We start from the raw sequence: 20,305 nt of genomic DNA on the forward strand, positions 1-20,305 counted from the left end.
TTGGTGGAGTCAAGGAAGTTCTTGAAGAAGGTACGGATAGATGTGGAAGGTAGTATGGGCCCGTACTACTAAAAGCAGAGGATCCGTACTCAAATCAAGAAAGCTAAGATGAGACCAGGAAACTTGTGATAGTAGTGATCCCTCGAGATATATTTATGATTCTGAAATTTATTTTGATGTGTTTTCAGAATGGTGGTATTGCGTCCTCGACCAGCAGTCGACAGTTCAGGTGCCGAAGGGGGATTAGGATCAGGTCTAGAGGCCGGGCAGATGGATGAGCAGACCAGGGAGTTTCTCTTCAGAGATTACTCGCACCATACTTAAGCAGACTCCTAAATCTTTGGTTCGATCAAGGAGGGTATCTTGGAGTTGATGGATGAGAGACTGAGTACTTTCCGTGCTGAGGTAGCGGCCATGATGGGGTCACGCACGCTTACCTTCAGGGAGTTCCGTGCATGTGGAGCTCCAGATTACCACGGGGCGCGGGACCCCATTGCGAGTACCAGATGGTTGGCAGATGTGGCCAACACATTCCGCACGAGCAGATGTCCCGAGGGGGACAAGGTCAGATTGGCGTCCTGTCTTCTGAAGGATAGGGCACGAGATTGGTGGGAGGAGGTTGGTCATGCCATTGGGGATGACGCGGATTTGGATGCCATGACCTGGACAGACTTTTCTACCAGGTTCAGAGCTAAGTTCGCACTGATTCTTGAGGTGCAGCAGTTAGCATGTGAGTTCTAGGAGTTGACTCGGACTACAGAGACGGTGGCTGATATTACCGCCAAGTTCAGAGAGAGAGCACTTCTCGTTCCTCAGTACGAAACTGATGAGGAAATGAAGAAATCCTGTTATCATGAGATGCTGCAGAGTGATATCCGCTAGTTCGTGAGCTAGTCCAACTGTAAGATGTTGGATGATATGATTGCTAGGGCGAGAGAGAGAGAGAGAGAGAGAGAGAGAGAGAGAGAGAGATTGACCTTGAGATGGAGAGAAAGAGGAAACCGGAGGCGGCTCCAGGTTCAGGGGATTTGGGCAAAAAGCCCAAGGGTTCAGATCATAGAGCTAGGAGTCAGCAGAGCTACGCTCGGTATGGCAAGTGTGGGAGATTGCACGACGGGGCGTGCAAGGCAGGGAGTGCCGGCTACTACCAGTGCGGCCGGACTGGACATATGAGCAGAGATTGTACAGCCACTACCACCACCGTTGTGACATCATATTTGATTTGCTTCCAGTTCAATCAGAGGGGACATAAAAAGTCCCAGTGTTCGAGTTTAGCGGCAACGGGGAAAGTGTCAGCACCAGCTCCTGCTACCTTGAGGATTTCAGATGGCCGTCAGGGCCGAGTCGAGACGTCGGTGGCGTAGACTAGGGCTTTTCAGCTGACAACAGAGGAGGCGCGAGCGACTCCTGATGCGGTGGCGGGTATGTATTTTTCCCTTATCTCAATATTTATTTCTTTATTGTTTCTTATGGTTATACGTTTTGTATAGGGTCGTTCTCGGTGAACGGCATCTCAGCTACAATATTGTTTGATTCGGGAGCTACCCGATCATTCGTCTCTCTTGCACTTAGCAAGAGTTTTAGCAGAGCTCCAGGGGAGCTAGATTTTGCACTTGAGGTTGAGATAGCAGCTGATAGGACCATTAGGGTGGCAAGGGTGCACAGAAGGTGTTCTCTGCAGTTATTCGATGAGCAGTTTCCGGTGGACTTGGTCCCTTTTCCCTTGCGAGGGAATAAGGTCATAGTAGGCATGGATTGGCTGAGCCCCAATGCGGCGGTGATAGATTGTGAGCTACAGTCGGTGAGGGTTTGCACTCCCAGTGGGGGAGAGTTAGTGATTTAGGGAGAGAAGCCACAGCGCGGTCCAGTTCTGTGTTCAGCAGTGAGGGCAAGACACTACTTTCAACAGGGTTGTGTCGGCTATATTGCCTATGTTTCAGATGCCCGGGAGAAGGGCAAGATGACAGTTGATGATGTTCCGGTGGTGTGAGACTACTCGGATGTATTTCCGGAGGAATTTCTGGGGGTACCTTCTGAGAGACAGGTTGAGTTCGGGATTGATCTAGTCCCTGGTGCAGCTCTGATAGCCAAGGCACCATATCAATTGGCTCCCTAAGAGATGCAGGAGTTGTCTACGCAGCTGCAAGAGCTGCTGGACAAGGGATTTATTAGGCCGAGCAGTTCACCCTGGGGTGCACCGATTTTATTCGTGAAGAAAAAGGATGGGTCGCACCATATGTGTATAGATTACCGGGAGCTAAATAAGGTAACAGTGAAGAACCATTACCCACTTCTGAGGATAGATGATTTGTTTGATCAGCTTCAGGGAGCGTCTTGGTTCTCCAAGATTGATTTGCGCTCCGGATATCACCAGATGCGGGTCAGAGGCAAGGTTGTGCAGAAGACTGCCTTCAGGACCAGATATGGTCATTATGAGTTTGTGGTGATGCCTTTTGGGCTCACCAATGCTCTGGCAGCGTTCATGGACCTCATGAACCACGTGTGCAGGCCGATGTTGGATCGGTTTGTGATAGTATTCATAGATGATATCTTGGTGTACTCCAAGACTCAGGAGCAACATGAGGAGCACCTGAGAGAGGTGTTAAAGGTTTTAAGGAGGGAGAGACTTTTCGTGAAGTTCTCCAAGTGTGAGTTTTGGTTGCGCGAGGTGCAGTTCCTTGGTCACCTCGTCAACTAGAAGGGTATTTTGGTAGATCCGGCCAAGATTGAGGCCGTGATGCAGTGGGAGGTTCCGAAGTCTCCATCCGAGATTCGGAGTTTCCTAGGATTGGCAGGGTATTACAGGAGATTCATCCAGGATTTCTCCAAGATAGCAGTACCGCTCACCCGACTGACCAAGAAGTCGGTAGCGTTTCATTGGGGGCCTGAGCAGCAGGTAGCGTTTGAGACCCTCAGGCAGAGATTGTGTGAGGCACCGATTCTTACCCTGCCAGAGGTAGTAAAGGATTTCGTAGTCTACTGGGATGCCTCGATCACAGGTATAGGAGCAGTGTTGATGCAGCGAGGCCGTGTGATAGCTTATGCCTCGAGACAGTTGAAGCCTCACGAGGCTAATTATCCTACGCATGATTTAGAGCTTGGGGCAGTGGTGTTTGCCCTCAATATTTGGAGACATTACCTTTATAGGTTCTGTTGTACCATTTACACGGATCACAAGAGCTTGAGGTACCTCATGGATCAGCCGAATCTGAACATGATGCAGAGGCGATGGTTAGATGTGTTGAAGGATTACGACTGTGAGATCCTTTATCACCCAGGGAAAGCCAACGTAGTGGCCGACGCCTTGAGCCGCAAGGAAGCAGCATCCCCGATCAGAGACACTTGTTTGAGGATGATGGTGATTGTTCCGTTATTGGAGCAAATTAAGGACGTAGAGGTAGAGGGCCTCAAGGAGGAGAGACAGAAGTGTGAGAGGATCGTGGGTCGAGTAGCTTCTTTTGACTATGATAGTAGAGGATTGTTGACCCTTCACGAGAGAGTTTGGGTGCCGTACTGGGGCGGAGTACAGTAAGTGTTGATAGATGAGGCTCATAAGTCTCGATTTTCCATTCATCCAGGGGCTACGAAGATGTATAGAGATCTTCGACCCTATTATTGGTGGCCCTGCATGAAGCGGGATGTCGCCTGGTATGTGGAGAGGTGTCTGACCTGCAGGAAGGTTAAGGCAGAACACTAGAGACCTCACGACAAGATGCAGCCGTTAGACATTCCGGTGTGGAAATGGGAAGACATTACCATGGATTTCATCACGAAGCTTCCCAGGACTGTGCATGAAGTGGACTCTATATGGGTTATTGTGGATCGGTTGACGAAGAGTGCTCATTTTATACCGATCCAGGAGAGCATATCAGCAGTAAAGTTAGCTGATATTTATGTGAGAGAGGTGGTGGCACGTCATGGAGTGCCTGTTTCAGTGGTGTCAGACCGAGATGTCCGTTTAACTTCCAGATTCTGGAAGCGGTTTCAAGACGAGATGGGTACTCGTCTCCATTTTAGCATCGCTTTCCATTCTCAGACGGACGGACAGAGCGAGAGAACGATTCAAACCCTCGAGGACATGTTGCGGGCATGTGTTCTAGACTTCGGTGGCAGTTGGGATACGTACCTTCCGTTAGCAGAATTTTCGTATAACAACAGTTACCACGTGAGTATCGATCGACCTCCTTTCAAAATTCTCTATGGGAGGAAGTGCAGGACCCCGATTTGTTGGGGCGAGGTCGGTCAGCGAGTCATTAGAAGCACCGAGGTGGTGCTCAGGACGATAGAATTGATCCAGCAGATTCGTGGAAGACTGCATACTACACAGAGTCGGCAGAAGAGTTACGCCGATAGGAGGCGTTTAGATTTGGAGTTCCAGGTGGGCGATATGGTCCTCCTGAAGGTATCGCCCTGGAAGGGTGTTATCAGGTTTTGGAAGAGGAGCAAGCTGGGCCCCAGGTTCATTTGTCCTTTTAGGTTTTTGGCCCGGGTGGTTCGGGTTGCTTATCGGTTGGATCTTCCATCAGAGCTTAGCCAAATCCACAACACTTTCCATGTTTCACAGTTGAGGAAGTGTTTGGTGGATGAGTCGGCAATAGTGCACATTGAGGATATTCAGGTTGATAGCAGCCTGAATTATGTCGAGAAGCCAGTTGCGATCTTGGATCAGAAGATGAAGACCTTGAGGAACAAGGTGATTCAGTTGGTAAAGGTACAGTGGCAACATCGGAAGGGTTCTGAGTGGACATGGGAGTCCGAGGAGGAGATGCGGGGGCATTACCCCGAGTTGTTCTTAGATTCAGCAGCAGCAGACTTCGAGGACGAAGTCTGAGACAAGTGGGGGAGGGTTGTAACACCCCAATTCTGGTATGATATTTATATTATTATTTATTATTATATTTCTTCAAGTGTTAAGGGGAACTCGATGAATCAGTAGCCGGACTCGTCGAGTTGGGTCGCGATTTCGAGAACGTTTAAGTTGGCGACTTGACGGGTCCATATCCCGGACTCGGCGAGTCCGCCAGTCTGGATGAAACCCTAATTTCAAGGGTTTGTACCCTATATAAACAACTTTTTGGGGCCTCAAGTCAGCCCCCATCACCCTTCATAGCATTATTCTCGAAAACCTAGAACCCTCTTTGCATTTTGTGTGATTTTGGTGTGTTCTTTGAAGATATTGAGAGGTAAAGGAGGGTAGATCAAGAGGAGAAGAAGGAGATCCTAGATCCTTGAGGAATTTCAGGAGATAGTAAGGTATATCTTGGCCCTTTTCTATTTCTATGCTTAAACCCCTTTTTGAAGCCATTAAATTTATTCTTGAACCATTTATTAGCTTAGTAGTAGCATAGAGGACTCATGGAGTTGATTAGCCTTCGGATCTAGCTAGGTTTGAATTCCAGAAGCTTAGATCTAGCACCTTTATGGATCCATTTTGCATGGAAGCTCTAGATCTACTATTATAGTGTGCTTTGAACCTTAAAACCTTCATTTGATGTTATTTACACGTAAAGTTGGAAACTTTATGTGTTAATCAAGTCCAAGGAACCCAAATCTATTAATGGTATGGACTGGTTTCAAGAAGAATCGAGTTTATAATGCATGCATGCATACGACTCGGCGAGTAGTTCTTCTGACTCGGCGAGTTGAGTCGCGAGTCCCCTGTTTTTCCTTTTTCGAGTTATGACGAGTGGAACCAGTGAGTGAGAGATGGACTCGGTGAGCTAGAGGGTTAGACTCATTCGTGGAAGAACTCGGCGAGTCAATGCCCTGACTCGGCGAGTCCAAGGCAATCTTCATACTTCAAGAACAGACTCGACGAGTTGTTCATACAACTCGGCGAGTCACAGCTAGAATGATCATCTGATGAAGGAGAACTCGACGAGTTGTTCATACAACTCGGCGAGTCGGATGCAGAATGTCGGAGTGTTAATAGCAAAGAGGAACTCGCCGAGTTTGCGCCAAAACTCGACGAGTAGTAGCGAGGGGAATCAAGAAAGTAAGAGTAAGGACTCAACGAGTTGGCGACCCAACTCGACAAGTCAGGTCAACTGAATGTTGACTTTGATAGTTAGGTTGACTTGGACCAGGGGTAGGAGAGTCATTTTACCCTCAGTATTATTATCAGTATTTGATTGATGGTGCTCATGGATATTGTAGCCGGGGTGAAACCGGAGCCGCAGCAGACAGATTCCGGAGCAGTCCTTTCAGCAACTAGGCTACGAGGTGAGTTTCCTTCCATTTGGAATGGGTCTAAGGCCACAATGTCGGCCTGTTTGGTTAGTATGAGTTTCCGGACTTCGGTCCGATGCAGTTTTTAGTGTGTTTGATGCCTTCGTGGCTCAGACAAGATTTATGTGTTATGTGTTCTGGGCTACGGCCTGACGTAGTATGCAGTATATGAGTTTATGATGATGTGTGTTATGCTAGTTGATATGTGTTTATGCTATGCTATGATCAGTTAGTTCCGAACTTCGGTCCGATGCAGCTAGTTCCGGACATCGGTCCGATGCAGGGGACAAGGTCCCAGTCAGTTCCGGACTACGGTCCGATGCAGTTTTCGGGCTTTGGTCCAATGCAGTGGGCAAGGCCCAATACGTGCTTATATGTTATTGTATGGTATGTGGTAGTTTGGGGGAGCTCACTAAGCTTCGTGCTTACAGTTTCAGTTTTGGTTTCAAGTACTTCCGCAAGTAAGGGGAAGAGCTCGGGATGATGGCATCGCACACACCACAGCTTCAGTCTTTATCCTGGGAGTTTGTTTTGATTCATAGTTTGATTTGATACAGTTGTTTGACGTGTGGTTTTTATGATATGACGATCAGTATATGATTTTTATTACTATTAAAACAAAAAAAAAATTGGGTCGTATTTTAGGATGTTTTAATATAGGGAAAACTACAATAAAGTCCCTAAGTATTGCCCGTATAATCGATTTAGCCCTTATATTTTTTTTTTGCAATTTAGTCCTAAATACCTGTAAACGTAATCAAAACGAGATATTTAATAGGTTAGCCGGTATCCCACCTTACGTGTACAAGTGAGTTTTACCCTTCCATTTCCACTGCATTCGACGTCTGGTAAATCGATTGAGAGAAAAAGATAGGGTTTTTACAGAGTGATACACGAAAGAAGTAAGGTTTTACTGAGAGAAACGAAGGTAAAACCCAATGGTTATCGAATCAGAAGAAGTTCGCCATGAGTCATCTGAAGAATACGACTCTGAAGAATACGAAGATGATGACGAGGTGCTCGATACTGAGCACATAGATGTGGAACTGGAAGAAAATTATTTCAAGACACAGGGTAAAGAGAGATGCAAGGATGCTTTCCTTAACTTCAGTTCTGATTATGAAGATAATGAAGCCGATGAAGACAATGACTTAGTTGATGAAGATGAAGAAGGGTTTGGTTCAGAAGAGGAAATCGATGACACAGCAGGGGCTAATGATCTTGATTTGGGAGATACGGTTGGTGCAGGCTTCCCCATTCACGACCCATCAGTTAAGTGGAATAAGATGAAGCCCCTTCTTGGTGAAAGGTATGAATCACCACATCAGTTGCAACAATGTCTCACTAATTATGCTATTAAGTCAGGGTATAACATTAAATTTGCGAAGTGTGACACTGTGAGATTAACTGCCAAATGTGGTTCTAAGATGAAGTCTCAACCCTGCCCATTCAGAGTTCATGCTTCCTGGATGACTCAAGAAAGGTCTTTTCAGATTAAAACCTTAGTCGATGAGCACAAATGTGTTAGAAATTTCAATATTTCAAATTTACTGAGTCCCAGATGGCTAGCAAGACACTTTTTGAAGGAGTTGATAATGAAACCTAACTTGAAGTGTAAGGAGATGCAATCAATAATTAGGACCAAATTTCATTGTGGTGTATCTTGGTCTAAGGCTTACAGAACAAGGTGTAGAGCAATGACCATTATAGATGGTAAACTTACAGAACATTATGCTAGGGTGTGGGACTATTGCCATGAGTTACGAAGGTCAAATCCTGGTAGCACTGTCCAAGTTGGTGTCACTGTAAATCCAGATCAAACAACATACTTTCACAGGATGTATTTGTGTTTTAAAGCAATCAAGGAAGGTTGGAAAATAGGGTGCCGTAGGGTAATTGGTCTAGATGGATCTTTCTTGAAAGGGACATGTAAAGGAGAATTACTCACAGCAATAGAGAGGGATGCAAACAACCAAGTTTATCCAATTGCTTGGGCAGTTGTTGACATTGAAAACAAAGCTAATTGGAAATGGTTTTTGGAACTGCTCACAGAGGATCTTAATCTGCTAGATGGAGGAGGGTTTACTGTAATTTCTGATCAACATAAGGTTTGTAATTTCTTTGCATATTTATGATTTTTCCTTAACATCATCTTATATGTTTATGTATTCATTAAATTGTAGGGATTGCTTGAAGCAACCAAAGAAGTCCTACCAAATGTGGAGCATAGACAGTGTGCAAGACACATATATGCTAACTTTAGGAAGACCTATTCTGGAGTGGAGTTCAAGAATATGTTCTGGGCAGCTTCCTTATCAACTGTAGAGAGTGAATTTCTCAGGAAAATGGATGATATAAAAGAGGTTAATCCAAATGCTTATGAACATTTGATCGCAAGAGATCCTCACACATGGTGCAGGGCATTTTTTAGGACTGATGTAGCATGTGAGGTAGTTGAAAATGGCATTGCAGAGTGCTTCAACGCCATCATATTGGATGCTAGAAAGAAACCCCTTCTAGCAATGTTTGAAGAAATTAGGTTGTACATGATGGATAGGTTCTACCATATGTTACAAAAGGCAGAAAAGTGGGAATCAGTGGTTTGTCCAGCTGCTATCAAAAAAATGAACAAGTTTGGAGAGGATTTGAGGTTTGTCTTAGCATTTTTATTGTTCCTTGTTATCATTATTCTAATTTCATTGTTATGATTTCATTTAGTAATGCCATTGTAGGAATTGGAATGTGAATCCAAGTGGACCATCTATTTTTGAAGCCAGGAATGGATTAGAAGGGTACGTGGTTAACTTACAAAGCAGAGTGTGCAGCTGTAGGCTTTGGGATATCTCAGGAATTCCATGTGTACATGCACAGTGTGCAATATTATTCACTAGACAAGATCCTGTTCATTTCATAAGTGAGTGGTTTCATGTGGACAGGTTCAAGGCCATATATGCAAACAATATACTACCTGTGAATGGTAGAAATTTATGGCCTAGAACATCATACATAAAGCCTCTACCCCTTTAGCTAGAAGAATGCCAGGGAGACCAACTCTGAAAAGAAAGAGGCATGCCACTGAATCTCAAGACAAATACTCCCAAAATAAGATGAAGGTTACAGGAAAAGGAAGGACTGTCCAATGCAAAAATTGTCTTCAAAGGGGTCATAACAAGGCATCCTGTAAGAATCCCAAGGTCACACCAGAACCCAAACCCAAGAAAAAAATGGGTAGACCAAGATTGGATCCTGATATCAGTCATTGGACTAGAGGTGGTGTAAGAGGTGGTGTCAGAGGTAGTAGAGGTGGTGCAAGGGGTAGTAGAGGTGGTAGAGGGGGTAACAGAGGTGGTGCAGTGGGTAACACAGGTGATGTAGTGGCTAACAGAGGTGGTGGAGTGGCTGAAGTTGGTGGAGTGGCTGAAGTTGAAGGTGGTGGAGTGGCTGAAGTTGAGGATGACACTATTCCTGAAAAATATTTAGTCCATTTATGGAAGGCAATGCAAGATTTGAAACTATCACGGTATTCAACTGAAGAAATTAAAAAGTCACTTAGTCTGACAGATTCACATATGAAACAACTCAATGATTACAATGACACTATTGAACAAGTTCTTCCTATGTCTATGGTAAACCCTCTATATTACCTTAATGTTTACATTCGTTTATGTTATTAATTGCTTGATGTTTTATAGGAAGAGGAGTATCCACCTCAGACAGAGACACAAGATGGGGATGAAGAAAATATCCCTGAGACACAACCAGAAAGTGAGGAAGAAGAAGAAGGCATTAATGACACCCATGAATTACCAGTACACCTTAGGATTGTGAAAAAAAGAAGGCCCTCTGAGAGGATTGTTAAAACCAAGCTGAAGAAGATGGGATGTGTTGGGACTTCTTCAAATTCACCATTGGAGTTGGATTAGGGTGTTAGGGTGTTAGGGTGTTAAGGGTAGTAAGGGTATTTTGGTACATCTTTTGTGAATGCTACTTTTGTGCATCTTTTGTGAATGCTACTTTTGTATATCTTTTGTGAATGCCCTTAAATTACTGATAACCATATTTTGTACATCTTTTGTAAACACATTGAAACATTGTGAATGCCCTTAACATGGTTGGTAATGACATATTGGAGTTTGTTGTTTAATTATTTTAGCCACATTGAAACATTGTGAATGCCCTTAATATGGTTATATTTGTCAAGTGTACACCATATATGCAAACCAAGAAGGGCACCAGCAACACCTCTGTAGTAAGATCTTGTTATTGATCTAAATGATTCTTGACCATCCTAACAAATATATAAAGAAAAAAGAAGAGATTTTTTTAAGATTTCTTTTTATAATAAATGTAACAAGAGAATAAGGTATAGAAGAAAAGAAGGAGACAAACTGTGTCCCAGATTTGGAGCTTTATTGGTTTGTTGTCAATGGTGATCATTTTAGTCCCAAATTCAACACCAATTGTTAAATCATGGTTATATTTGTCTAGTGTACACCATTTATGCAAACCATAATAACATATTGCCATTTCATTAACCGAAACATTAAACTATTACATCAAAATTTATCTATTACATCATGATGATAACAAACCAAAAGATTACATCATCCCTACCATACCATAATACCCTACAACTTACACTAAACTAACCATACATCATCCCTACAATGAAACAAACAAAACAAACCATCATCCACTTGCAGAATCCAAATTCATTACTAGGCACATGTGTATTGTCACACATTGCAATTTGATTATCAGGTTCAAGAGCATTCGCAGGGGCAATAGGGACATCAACATTCACAGGGGCAATAGGGCCATCAACAGGTATTTCACCTTCATTAACAGGGTTATTAAAAGGAATAGCTACACCCCCATTAGCAACAGCTCCTAACTCATACATTCTTTCTTTATACCACTTATTCAATAGTGGTGGGTCAATCCAACGAAAATACCCACAGTCCTTCTCTTCATCCTACATAACATAGCAAGATGCATGTTTTTAACATAGAAAAATGGGAAATTTAGAGGATTAGAAGAATTTGAGTGAGTTTTGAAGATTCTATACCATGTAATTTGGGCAACCAAAAAACCTCCGACCTGGATTCTTTCGAGTCCATGATGTCCACATCCCAACCGTATCTCCACAATAGCACGTTCTGATGTTGGTGCTTGACGAACTCGACATCGATTTCCTGTTGCCAATTTGCCCTAATCGTTCGCTCCTTTGACTGGAGATTGAAGAAGACGAGCTCGATTCAATGATTTAGCCCTCTTAAATGGCACGTAGGATGTTATTTCACATGATGACTTCCACGTAAGCTGCCACATCAATTAGATACCGGCTAACCTATTAAATATCTCGTTTTGATTACGTTTACAGGTATTTAGGACTAAATTGCAAAAAAAAAAATATAAGGGCTAAATCGATTATACGTGCAATACTTAGGAACTTTATTGTAGTTTTCCCTTTAATATATATATATATATCCTAAAGATGTTTTTATAGTTTTTTTATTTCATTCAAACGTTTTTATATATGTATTTCATAATACGTATAAATACTTCTAAATATAAAAAAAAAAAAAAAAAAAAAAAAAAACTTTTTAAATCGTTTTTTAAGAAATATAAAAATATATAAATTCGTTTTTCGTATGTATTTAACATATTTAAATGTATTTTGTGTATATAGATATGTTTTTATATTTATAAATATGTATTTAAAATGTATTTATACATGTATTTTTCTAGTAATATTAATAATAACGAATTTTAAAAAATAATATATATATTTTTTAATAAAATAATAATAATAATAATAATAATAATAATAATAATAATAATAATAATTAGGATTTTGTACAGAAAAATAATAATATTTTGGATCACATTACAAATTAGTTCATATCAAAATGCTAACTGTTATTTTATTTTTTACTTTTTTGTGTAAAAAAATAATTTCAGACTATCTAATAAACTAGCCTAAGATTTTTTCTAAAAAAAACTCAATTTTCTACTGGCTTACTGATTTGTTTCGAACTCCCCCTTACATTAACCTACTGTATTCCTCTCAAAAAAGAATCTTGTACTATTTAAAATTTACCAACAACTCTCTATCTAGGCTTGAAAAACCCCAAAGTGCCCACAAATCTTAGCAGCATCAACAATGACGGTGAATCAATCAGAACTTGATTCTTTCTACCTGTTTCCTTCAACAGATGACAACCAAACACAACAAGGGTTGTCCTTTCTTGACGATTTGTCAGAAAAGTCTCCTCTTCCACTTCCACCTCCTTGCCTGGAAGTACTTCTTTTCGAGGTATCAATTTTCTATCTATCCAACGTCCCCCTTCCATTAAAAAAACTCATATCTCCTTCTACGTGCACTTATAACAGGTTTCATCTTCCAAAAAAACCAACTTTTAAGCCTGTCAATTTCGATGGACTTACTCTGCTAAAGGTAACTAATAACATGCAAATGTACAAAATATAATGCTAAATTCTAATAAAAATCGCCCTAAAAGATGCATAAAATGACATCTATCACTCTTGAACGTCCTCCCTTGAAACCCTAACCCTAGTTTTAGCCTTGTGAGCAAAAGAAGATGTTTTCGACCCAAGGAAACTTTGATGCATTTATGCGATCACATATATGAAAAATACGATCACAAATTTTCTTTTTGACACGTTTTTAGTCACGATTTTTCATTTTAAGTAAGGATGAAAGTCGTACGAAATTTTGTCTATTTTCCAGAACATTTTGAATCTCGTCAATCGGAGTTACGAGTCATGAGATATGGTCAAAATACTAATAGGGGGTCAAAGCTACCAACAACATCATTTATGCTTTAGATTGTAGCAATCTATCTTCGTAAAATCAATTCGATCGAATTTTTCTCGACCAAAATAGCTTCTAAGCATTCCTCAGAATCCTTATTCATTTCCAACTCAATTTAGCCTCAAAATATGCATCCAAATGCTGCTAGAGTACTTCTCCATTCAAACTATCTAAAAAAGACACAAAAACGCTAGCAGTATGAGAGTTTTGATAAAAGACATGGGCTGAAGATTATTATTACTAATGACATGCAAATGTACAAAATATGATGCTAAATTCTAATAAAAATCTCCCTAAAAGATGCATAAAATGACATCTATCACTCTCCAACGTCCTCCCTTGAAACCCTAACCCTAGTTTGAACCTTGTGAGCAAAAGAAGGTGTTTTTAAGTGCTTTGGAGTGTTCTTGGTGCATCGTGGAGAATAAGGAGCCCATTGGAGAAGTGTTGGTTGCATCGGAGCTTGTAGATCCATACATTGTTCACATCGATCTTTCTTTTGGAGGTATAAAGCTTGAATCTTGATGATGCATTTATTAGATCTAGCTAGTTTTGGGTGTTATAGGCTTTTAGTCACTATAGTGAATAAAGTTTAGATCTTGAAAGTTTTTGACCTTGTTATTGATAAAGTTGGAACTTTATCCATCTCAACATCATATTGATTCATATCTAAAGGTTGGAGACTTGGACTTAATGGATTAAGTTGAGAGAGATGCACTTTTGCTCCCATTGAGACTTAAACACTAGATCTCGGTTGTTTTGACCATCCTAATGGATAAAGTTGGAAACTTTATCCATTATGGAGCCATTAGAAACCATAAAAATGTGATCTTGGTCCTTCTATCCCTTCCATGCAAGAGCTATAATGTCTTAATGGATTAACAAGTTAGGGTTTTAGGTTTTGGACCTTTTCTAGCCATGGAAAGTCATAAAGGTGGAAACTTTACGACTTAAGTTGATGTTCTAAGTCTAGATTTGAGCTCTAGACAAAAGGACTTAATGGATAAAGTGTTTAATGGATGAGTGAGCGCAGGTGGCATATGTTGGGCGTACGTTGGGTGTACTCAACAACCTTGTAATTTGACTTTTGTTGACTTCTGTTGACCGTTGACTTTTTTACTAAGTTTGACTTTAGGACAAAAGTGAGGGTTTTGGACTGTTGATTAAGGTTTTATCTGGCTGTGATGTTTAACGGATTCGAGGGAGCAGATATTGTAGAAAGGAGCATATCACAGTGTTTCAAGGTTCTTCGATTCAGGTGAGTTTTGCTTCATTGTGCCCGTAGGTCAAAGGCACCAATATCAGCCCACTAGTTTTCGTTATGTCTTAGTGGAGGGATGTCATGGGGACTGTATATGGTCATGTAGGATAGAATGGGGACCCTTGATCTAGGCTTTCTTGCATGTTCTTTATTTGGTTGTGGCTCTAAAGTAGGATCACCTGTCAAGTTGTCTATCTCACCTCTGTTCCGATTCCAAAGGACAGAACCGAACATCCAGTTTCGGTTTCAATAACTGAGTTCAGAACCGAACTTCATGATTCGGTCCCAACACCAAAACTGAGAGCCGAAGTTTGAGTCTCGGTTCTTCCCAACAGAAACATAACTCAACAAAGGATGTTAAAGGGAAAGGAAAGCTTGATTCTAAAGCAGAAGTCAATCATAATAAAAAGGAAGCCAACCCTAAAGAACCAAGAAGGACTCCAACCATAACAACACCATATAACACATTGAAATTCAAACAAGAAAAAAATAAAATAAAAGTGTACATTATCAAAAGAAAGACGAAACAACACTTGTAAAAAGAACCAATCTTGTTGATATATCTGTTGTTGTTCCTTTTTCTGTGAAAAACTTACCAGGACCCAAGAGACTTTGGGTTCCTAAATCTGCTTAACTTTGCAGGTTATCAGTGACGAGCAATTTGACGACGAATGGTACATAGACAGTGTGTCACAATCCGAAAACTTTCCGTCTTTGTAACCCGTTTTCTGTCAGTTAAGTCGTTATGTTCCAATTTTTCCGATTAACTATGTTTAAATTAATAAAATTGGGACTTCTCATTTTTACATCATAAGTGTCGGAACACATTAGAATTGCGTGAAAACATTCCAAATATTTATTTGGAAAAATTATAAGTTTCGACCACGTCGGGTTACGGTAACCAAATCGGGTACGACCAAAAGCCCCGTGCAACGTCAGTATCGGGTAGAATTCCACCGAGCCCCAAACCCGAACCATATATAAAGTTGATTTGGGTCTCATTTGAAGCTTTTCTCCCCTCTCTCTCTACTCTCTCTTTAGAAACTCAAAGATTGATCCAAAATCACCCAAATCAAGCTCCAAATCGGTAAGATATCCATCCTAACTCATAGATTAACATCTTTAGCCTTCAAATTCATGTTTAAATTATGAAATAGGACCATAAACATGAGTTTACGGCCCTAGAACACCCTTGGTCCGCAAACTCATACAAATGGGGTTTTTGAGCCTTAAAACCCTTCCAAACCACATTTGGAGCTTAGATACAACTTAGGGGCTTACAATACTGGACTTAGAACACCAAAACCTTAACATTTAAGGGGTGAACATGAGTTTACTGCCCAAGAACATGCTTGGGACGTAAACACCATTTCATGGGCAGTAAACCCCTTTAAAGGTGTTAAGATGCCCCTTAAACACCTCCTAAGCCTTGGAATAATGTCTAGATGCAACCACAAATGTGTTAGGGACCTTAAACTTGATAAAAACCACTCACTTAGGAGTTCAATGCCGTAAACCCCCCCAAGGATGGGTTCCTGGGCCGTAAACTCCTATAACTTGGTCAAATGGTGCCTTAACTTCATCCAATGACTTGTAGAATGAGTTGGAATCACATGTGATTAATCTAGGACCACCAAAACACATTAAGACTTGGCACATAAGAGTTCACGGCTATAAACTCCTAGTTTACTACCGTAAACTCCTCAAATGGTCCCTAATATGCTCAAATCTCATTCAAATGCCTTGAAACCAAGTCTAGCATTACCCCACAAGTGTTATAAGGCCATTTAGCAACCAAGAACACCTCACCATGAGTTTACGACCGTAAACTCATGGGGAATTGGTCGTTTGGGCCGTAAAATCCTTTTGGAGTTTACTCTTGAAGAGCAAACTCCATATCCAAGCCTTACACACCCTTAGATGCTACCCGGGTCACTCCAAACACTTGAATTGAAGTGTTTTCGCGTCTAGAAGTGTTTACTATTATCTAATTAGTGGTTCAAAGTCTAATTAGATACAATTATATATCTCTTCATATTACATAGGAACCTCGCACATTCTTAATCCCTGAACTGACACATAGCGTCCAACCAACACTTTTCTTGACTGGTGAGTTCATACCCCCTACGCCTTTTCCGTGTTTTTCAATGTTTTCAGGGTGGGGGGGGATACAAGCAAAGTATAAATGTTTTCGAAACTTAAAACTGATGAAATTCTATAAATATATGGCAAACTTTTAGATATCTTTACCCCTTATGTATTATGCGAAGCATAAGGGATGTTTTCTAGAACATAACGACATGGATTTCAATTACAGTAAAGGAAACAATCAAACTAATCAAATTATTATGGGAATAATTTGGGATCTTCAGTTCTTGTTTTACGGACACAGATTTAATGCAAAGTTAATAGATAAACTATGTCTGATTCAGTTTATCTCTGTTTAATTTAGAGTATCATGCCATATAATTTGATTGTATTAAACTGTTTTTACTATATGATGTTTCAAAACGACTAAGATGTTTGATAACGACCGAGTACACCGTGAATAATTTAATATTATCTTGTGAGATTTATCTTCTTAAAACCCTTCGGGTTATCAGTAAATCCTCCCCAGAAGTATAACCAGAGTCTCCTAGAGGGGGAGCGTGGAATTTGTGAATAGATCTATTCGGGACTGACAATCCCACACCTTAACTGCTAGCTACAGTTAGGCGGGCACGCATGGGGTGACAAATTTTGGATATCGTCCGACGCCTGAAGAATGTCAAGGAGGTCTCATTGTCATATTAGCATGGTTATCCGACTCACAATACGTATTAATATTAATATATAAGTTTATTCACGGATTCTATATCTTCCTTAAATCTGTAGTTTTATATATTAAAACTACCTACTGTTGTACTGGATGGTATTCCCAGTGGTTTTCAATCTATAGTTTTATGTATTAAAACTACCTACTATTGTCCTGGATGGTATTTCCAGGGGGTTTTCAATATATATTTTTTTTACGTATTAAACTATCTACTATTGTACCGAACGGAAATTCAGAACGAATAACTAAACTGACTTTATAAGAAAATATGGGATTTTCTTGGATAACAACTTTTCAAAAACCAAAGGAAACATGATCTTTTTACATAAACAAACAGCTTATGAACTCACCAGCTTTATTCTGATTTTCAAACTGCTTGTATTCTCAAGTCCACATTAGAAGACACGTCTTACTTTTGTTCAAACTTATGTATAGATAAAACATGTATTACTTTACTTTTAAACAAATGTAATTATTCATATGTAATGTAATGTTTCATGTTTACTATGCTTACTATGTACATTGGTTGTGATACTTACATGACGTCCTCCACCCACGGAACGTTTCCGCTATCGGTTTCGGGGTGTGATACAGTGGCTGCTCACGTCACATGACAGAGAGAAAGGAAAAGCTAAGGGAGTTTCGGTCCCTTAAGGATGGTGGATGCGTGAAGTATGGCAACAACTCTTATGGAACAATCAAAGGATGTTGAATGATAACCAACGAAGAGTTTACAATTTGCAAAGTGGCGTATGTAGAAGGATTACATCACAACCTCATAAGTGTATTGTAATTGGTTGTGGGTACAGGGCTGAAAGTCTCATTTGATGATGAAGGTTCAGAAATTGTCAAGAAACAATACAAAAGAGTCTTGTTAAAATCTAAACGAAAAGAAGAAATGTACCCTCTAAACCTCAGTCCCATTAAAGGAAAACCAGCAATTTGCCTATTGTCTAAGGCGAATTCAGATGAAAGCTGGTTGTGGCAGCAACGACTCTCGCACCTGAACTTTAAAGATATCAATAAGTTGGTGCTTGGTGATCATGTTCGAGGTCTTCCAGTTCTCAGGTTTGATAAGGAACACCTGTGTGTAGCATGTGAGTTGGATAAACAGAGCAGAAAGAGCCATCCATCATGTATCAATACCAAGATTGTTGAAGCTCTTGAATTTCTACATATTGACTTATGTGCACCTTCAACAATTGAAAGTATTGGTGGTAGTAAGTTCATTCTTGTTATCGTAGATGATTTTTCACGTTTCACCTGGGTTTTCTTTCTTAAATAGAAATCAAAAGTGATTCCCAAGTTAAAGACGTTCATCAAGCAAGTTGAACTGCAGCTTCGAAAATTAGTAAGGAACATCAGAAGCAACAATCGGCTTGAATTCAAGAAAAAATATTTTGAAGACTTTCTGGCCGACAAGGGAGTGTCTCACAACTTCTCTGCTCCCTACACTCCACAACATAATGGAATCATTGAAAGATGAAATCGATCCTTATGTGAAGCAGCCAGAATCATGCTAAGCTTTGCTTCTCTCCCACTATACTTCTTGTCTGATGTTGTTGCTACTGCTTGTTATACTCAAAATAGATCCTTACTTAACAAGCGATTCCCAGTCACTCCATATGAGATTCTGAACAACTGAAAACCCAATGTCAAGTTCTTTCACGTGTTCGGTTTCAGATGCTTCATTTTCAACTCTAAAGAGAACCGAAACAAGTTTGATGTTAAAGCGGATGAGGGAATCTTCCTTGGCTATTCATTCACTTCAAAGGCTTATAGGGTTCTGAATAAACACTCCAAACGTATTGAGGAGACCTATTACGTAACCTTTGATGACAACTTCATAAAGAAAGTTCATCCAAATTAAAGTGTTATGGGTGAACTATTTCCTAAATCAGGACAAGTATCGGTTCCTATTGCAAATTTATTTGAAGAATATATGAGGTTATTTGATGAACCGGAAAAAGTTATACATTCATAGGCAGATGCAGAAGACAACAAAGTCGTCCATCTGAAAAAGATCATTGAAGATGTCGCAAAAGACATGGCAAAGGATGCTCCAAAACAAACTGATAATAAACCCTCCAATGAACCTCCAAATAAAAATGCAATATTCGAGGGGGGGGGGGGGGCTCATATGTATCTCATACAACCGAGCAAGAGAATCCTACTCCAATTGAGGGGGAGGATCCTGAACCTAACAAGGAACATACTTTGCCATTTGAGGGGGAGAATGCAAATGCAAATGACGAAGACAATCAATCAGAATTTGAAGAAGAGATTAATGCAGAGTTGGACCCTCATTATGACCCGAACTACCTTCCTCTCACAAAATGGACTAATGATCATCCTCAAACATAGATAATTGGTGAATCAACCAAACGGGTTCTCACACGATCTCAGTTGAAAGCGAAGCAAACTGCATTATATTCTCAAGTTGAATGCTGCATGTTTAATTCGTTTGTCTCTAAAATCGAACCAAAGACAATCAACACTACACTTGATCATGCTGATTAGGTACAGGCTATGCAAGATGAACTTCATGAGTTTGAATGTAATCGTGTTTGGAGACTAATACCCACACCGAATGATGCTTCTGTGGTTGGATTGAAGTGGGTCTTCAGGAATAAGATGGATAAAGAAGGCAACGTTATAAGGAATACGCTTGTCTTGTGGTAAAGGGATATTGCCAAGAAGAAGGAATAGACTATGAGGAGACCTTCGCTCCTGTTGTTAGATTGGAATCGGTTCGTATCTTTCTAGCATATGATGCTCATAAAAACTTCGAAGTTTTTCAAATGGACGTGAAATGTGCCTTCCTGACTGGAGAACTAGAAGAAACGGTATATGATGAGCAACCACCAGGGTTCGTGAATGAGAAATACCCTAATCATTGCTATGTGTTAGATAAAGCTGTGTATGAAATGAAACAAGCACCAAGGGCCTGGTATGAAACTTTAACTCGCTTTCTAAAATTGTCTAAATTCAAGCAAGGTTCGGTTGACCCAACCTTCTTTCCCAAGAAAGAAGGCGAACATATGATGATAATTCAAATTTATGTCGATGATATCATCTTCGGCTCCACGAATCCTAGCTTAATGATTGAATTCAGGAAACTGATGGAGACTAAATTTGAAATGAGCACAATGGGTCCAATTAA

At 40.5% G+C, this 20,305-nt stretch overlaps 1 protein-coding gene across 1 annotated transcript; it reads right to left on the minus strand.

Moving 5' to 3' along the window:
* Nucleotides 1–10,725: 10,725 nt before the first annotated feature.
* On the minus strand, nt 10,726–11,551 carry LOC145028984 (uncharacterized). Its single transcript, XM_078977653.1, has 2 exons — nt 11,297–11,551; nt 10,726–11,203 (listed from the first exon to the last, which is right to left on the minus strand). The coding sequence occupies exons 1-2, from the start codon at nt 11,414–11,416 to the stop codon at nt 10,874–10,876; spliced, it is 450 nt and encodes a 149-aa protein (XP_078833779.1). The 5' UTR covers nt 11,417–11,551; the 3' UTR covers nt 10,726–10,873.
* Between the last annotated feature and the right edge of the window lie 8,754 nt (nt 11,552–20,305).

The sequence above is a fragment of the Lactuca saligna genome, chromosome 2, assembly GCF_052625555.1.
Source record: "Lactuca saligna cultivar CGN05327 chromosome 2, ASM5262555v1, whole genome shotgun sequence".
NCBI classification, from domain to species: Eukaryota; Viridiplantae; Streptophyta; class Magnoliopsida; order Asterales; family Asteraceae; genus Lactuca; species Lactuca saligna.

Bases quoted from the DNA above. Each gene is read 5' to 3' on its own strand.
- LOC145028984 (XM_078977653.1), bottom strand. From the start codon at position 11,416: ATGTCGAGTTCGTCAAGCACCAACATCAGAACGTGCTATTGTGGAGAT. The intron at 11,204-11,296 runs GTATAGAATCTT...TATGTTATGTAG, and splicing joins TTGGTTGCCCAAATTACATG to GATGAAGAGAAGGACTGTGG.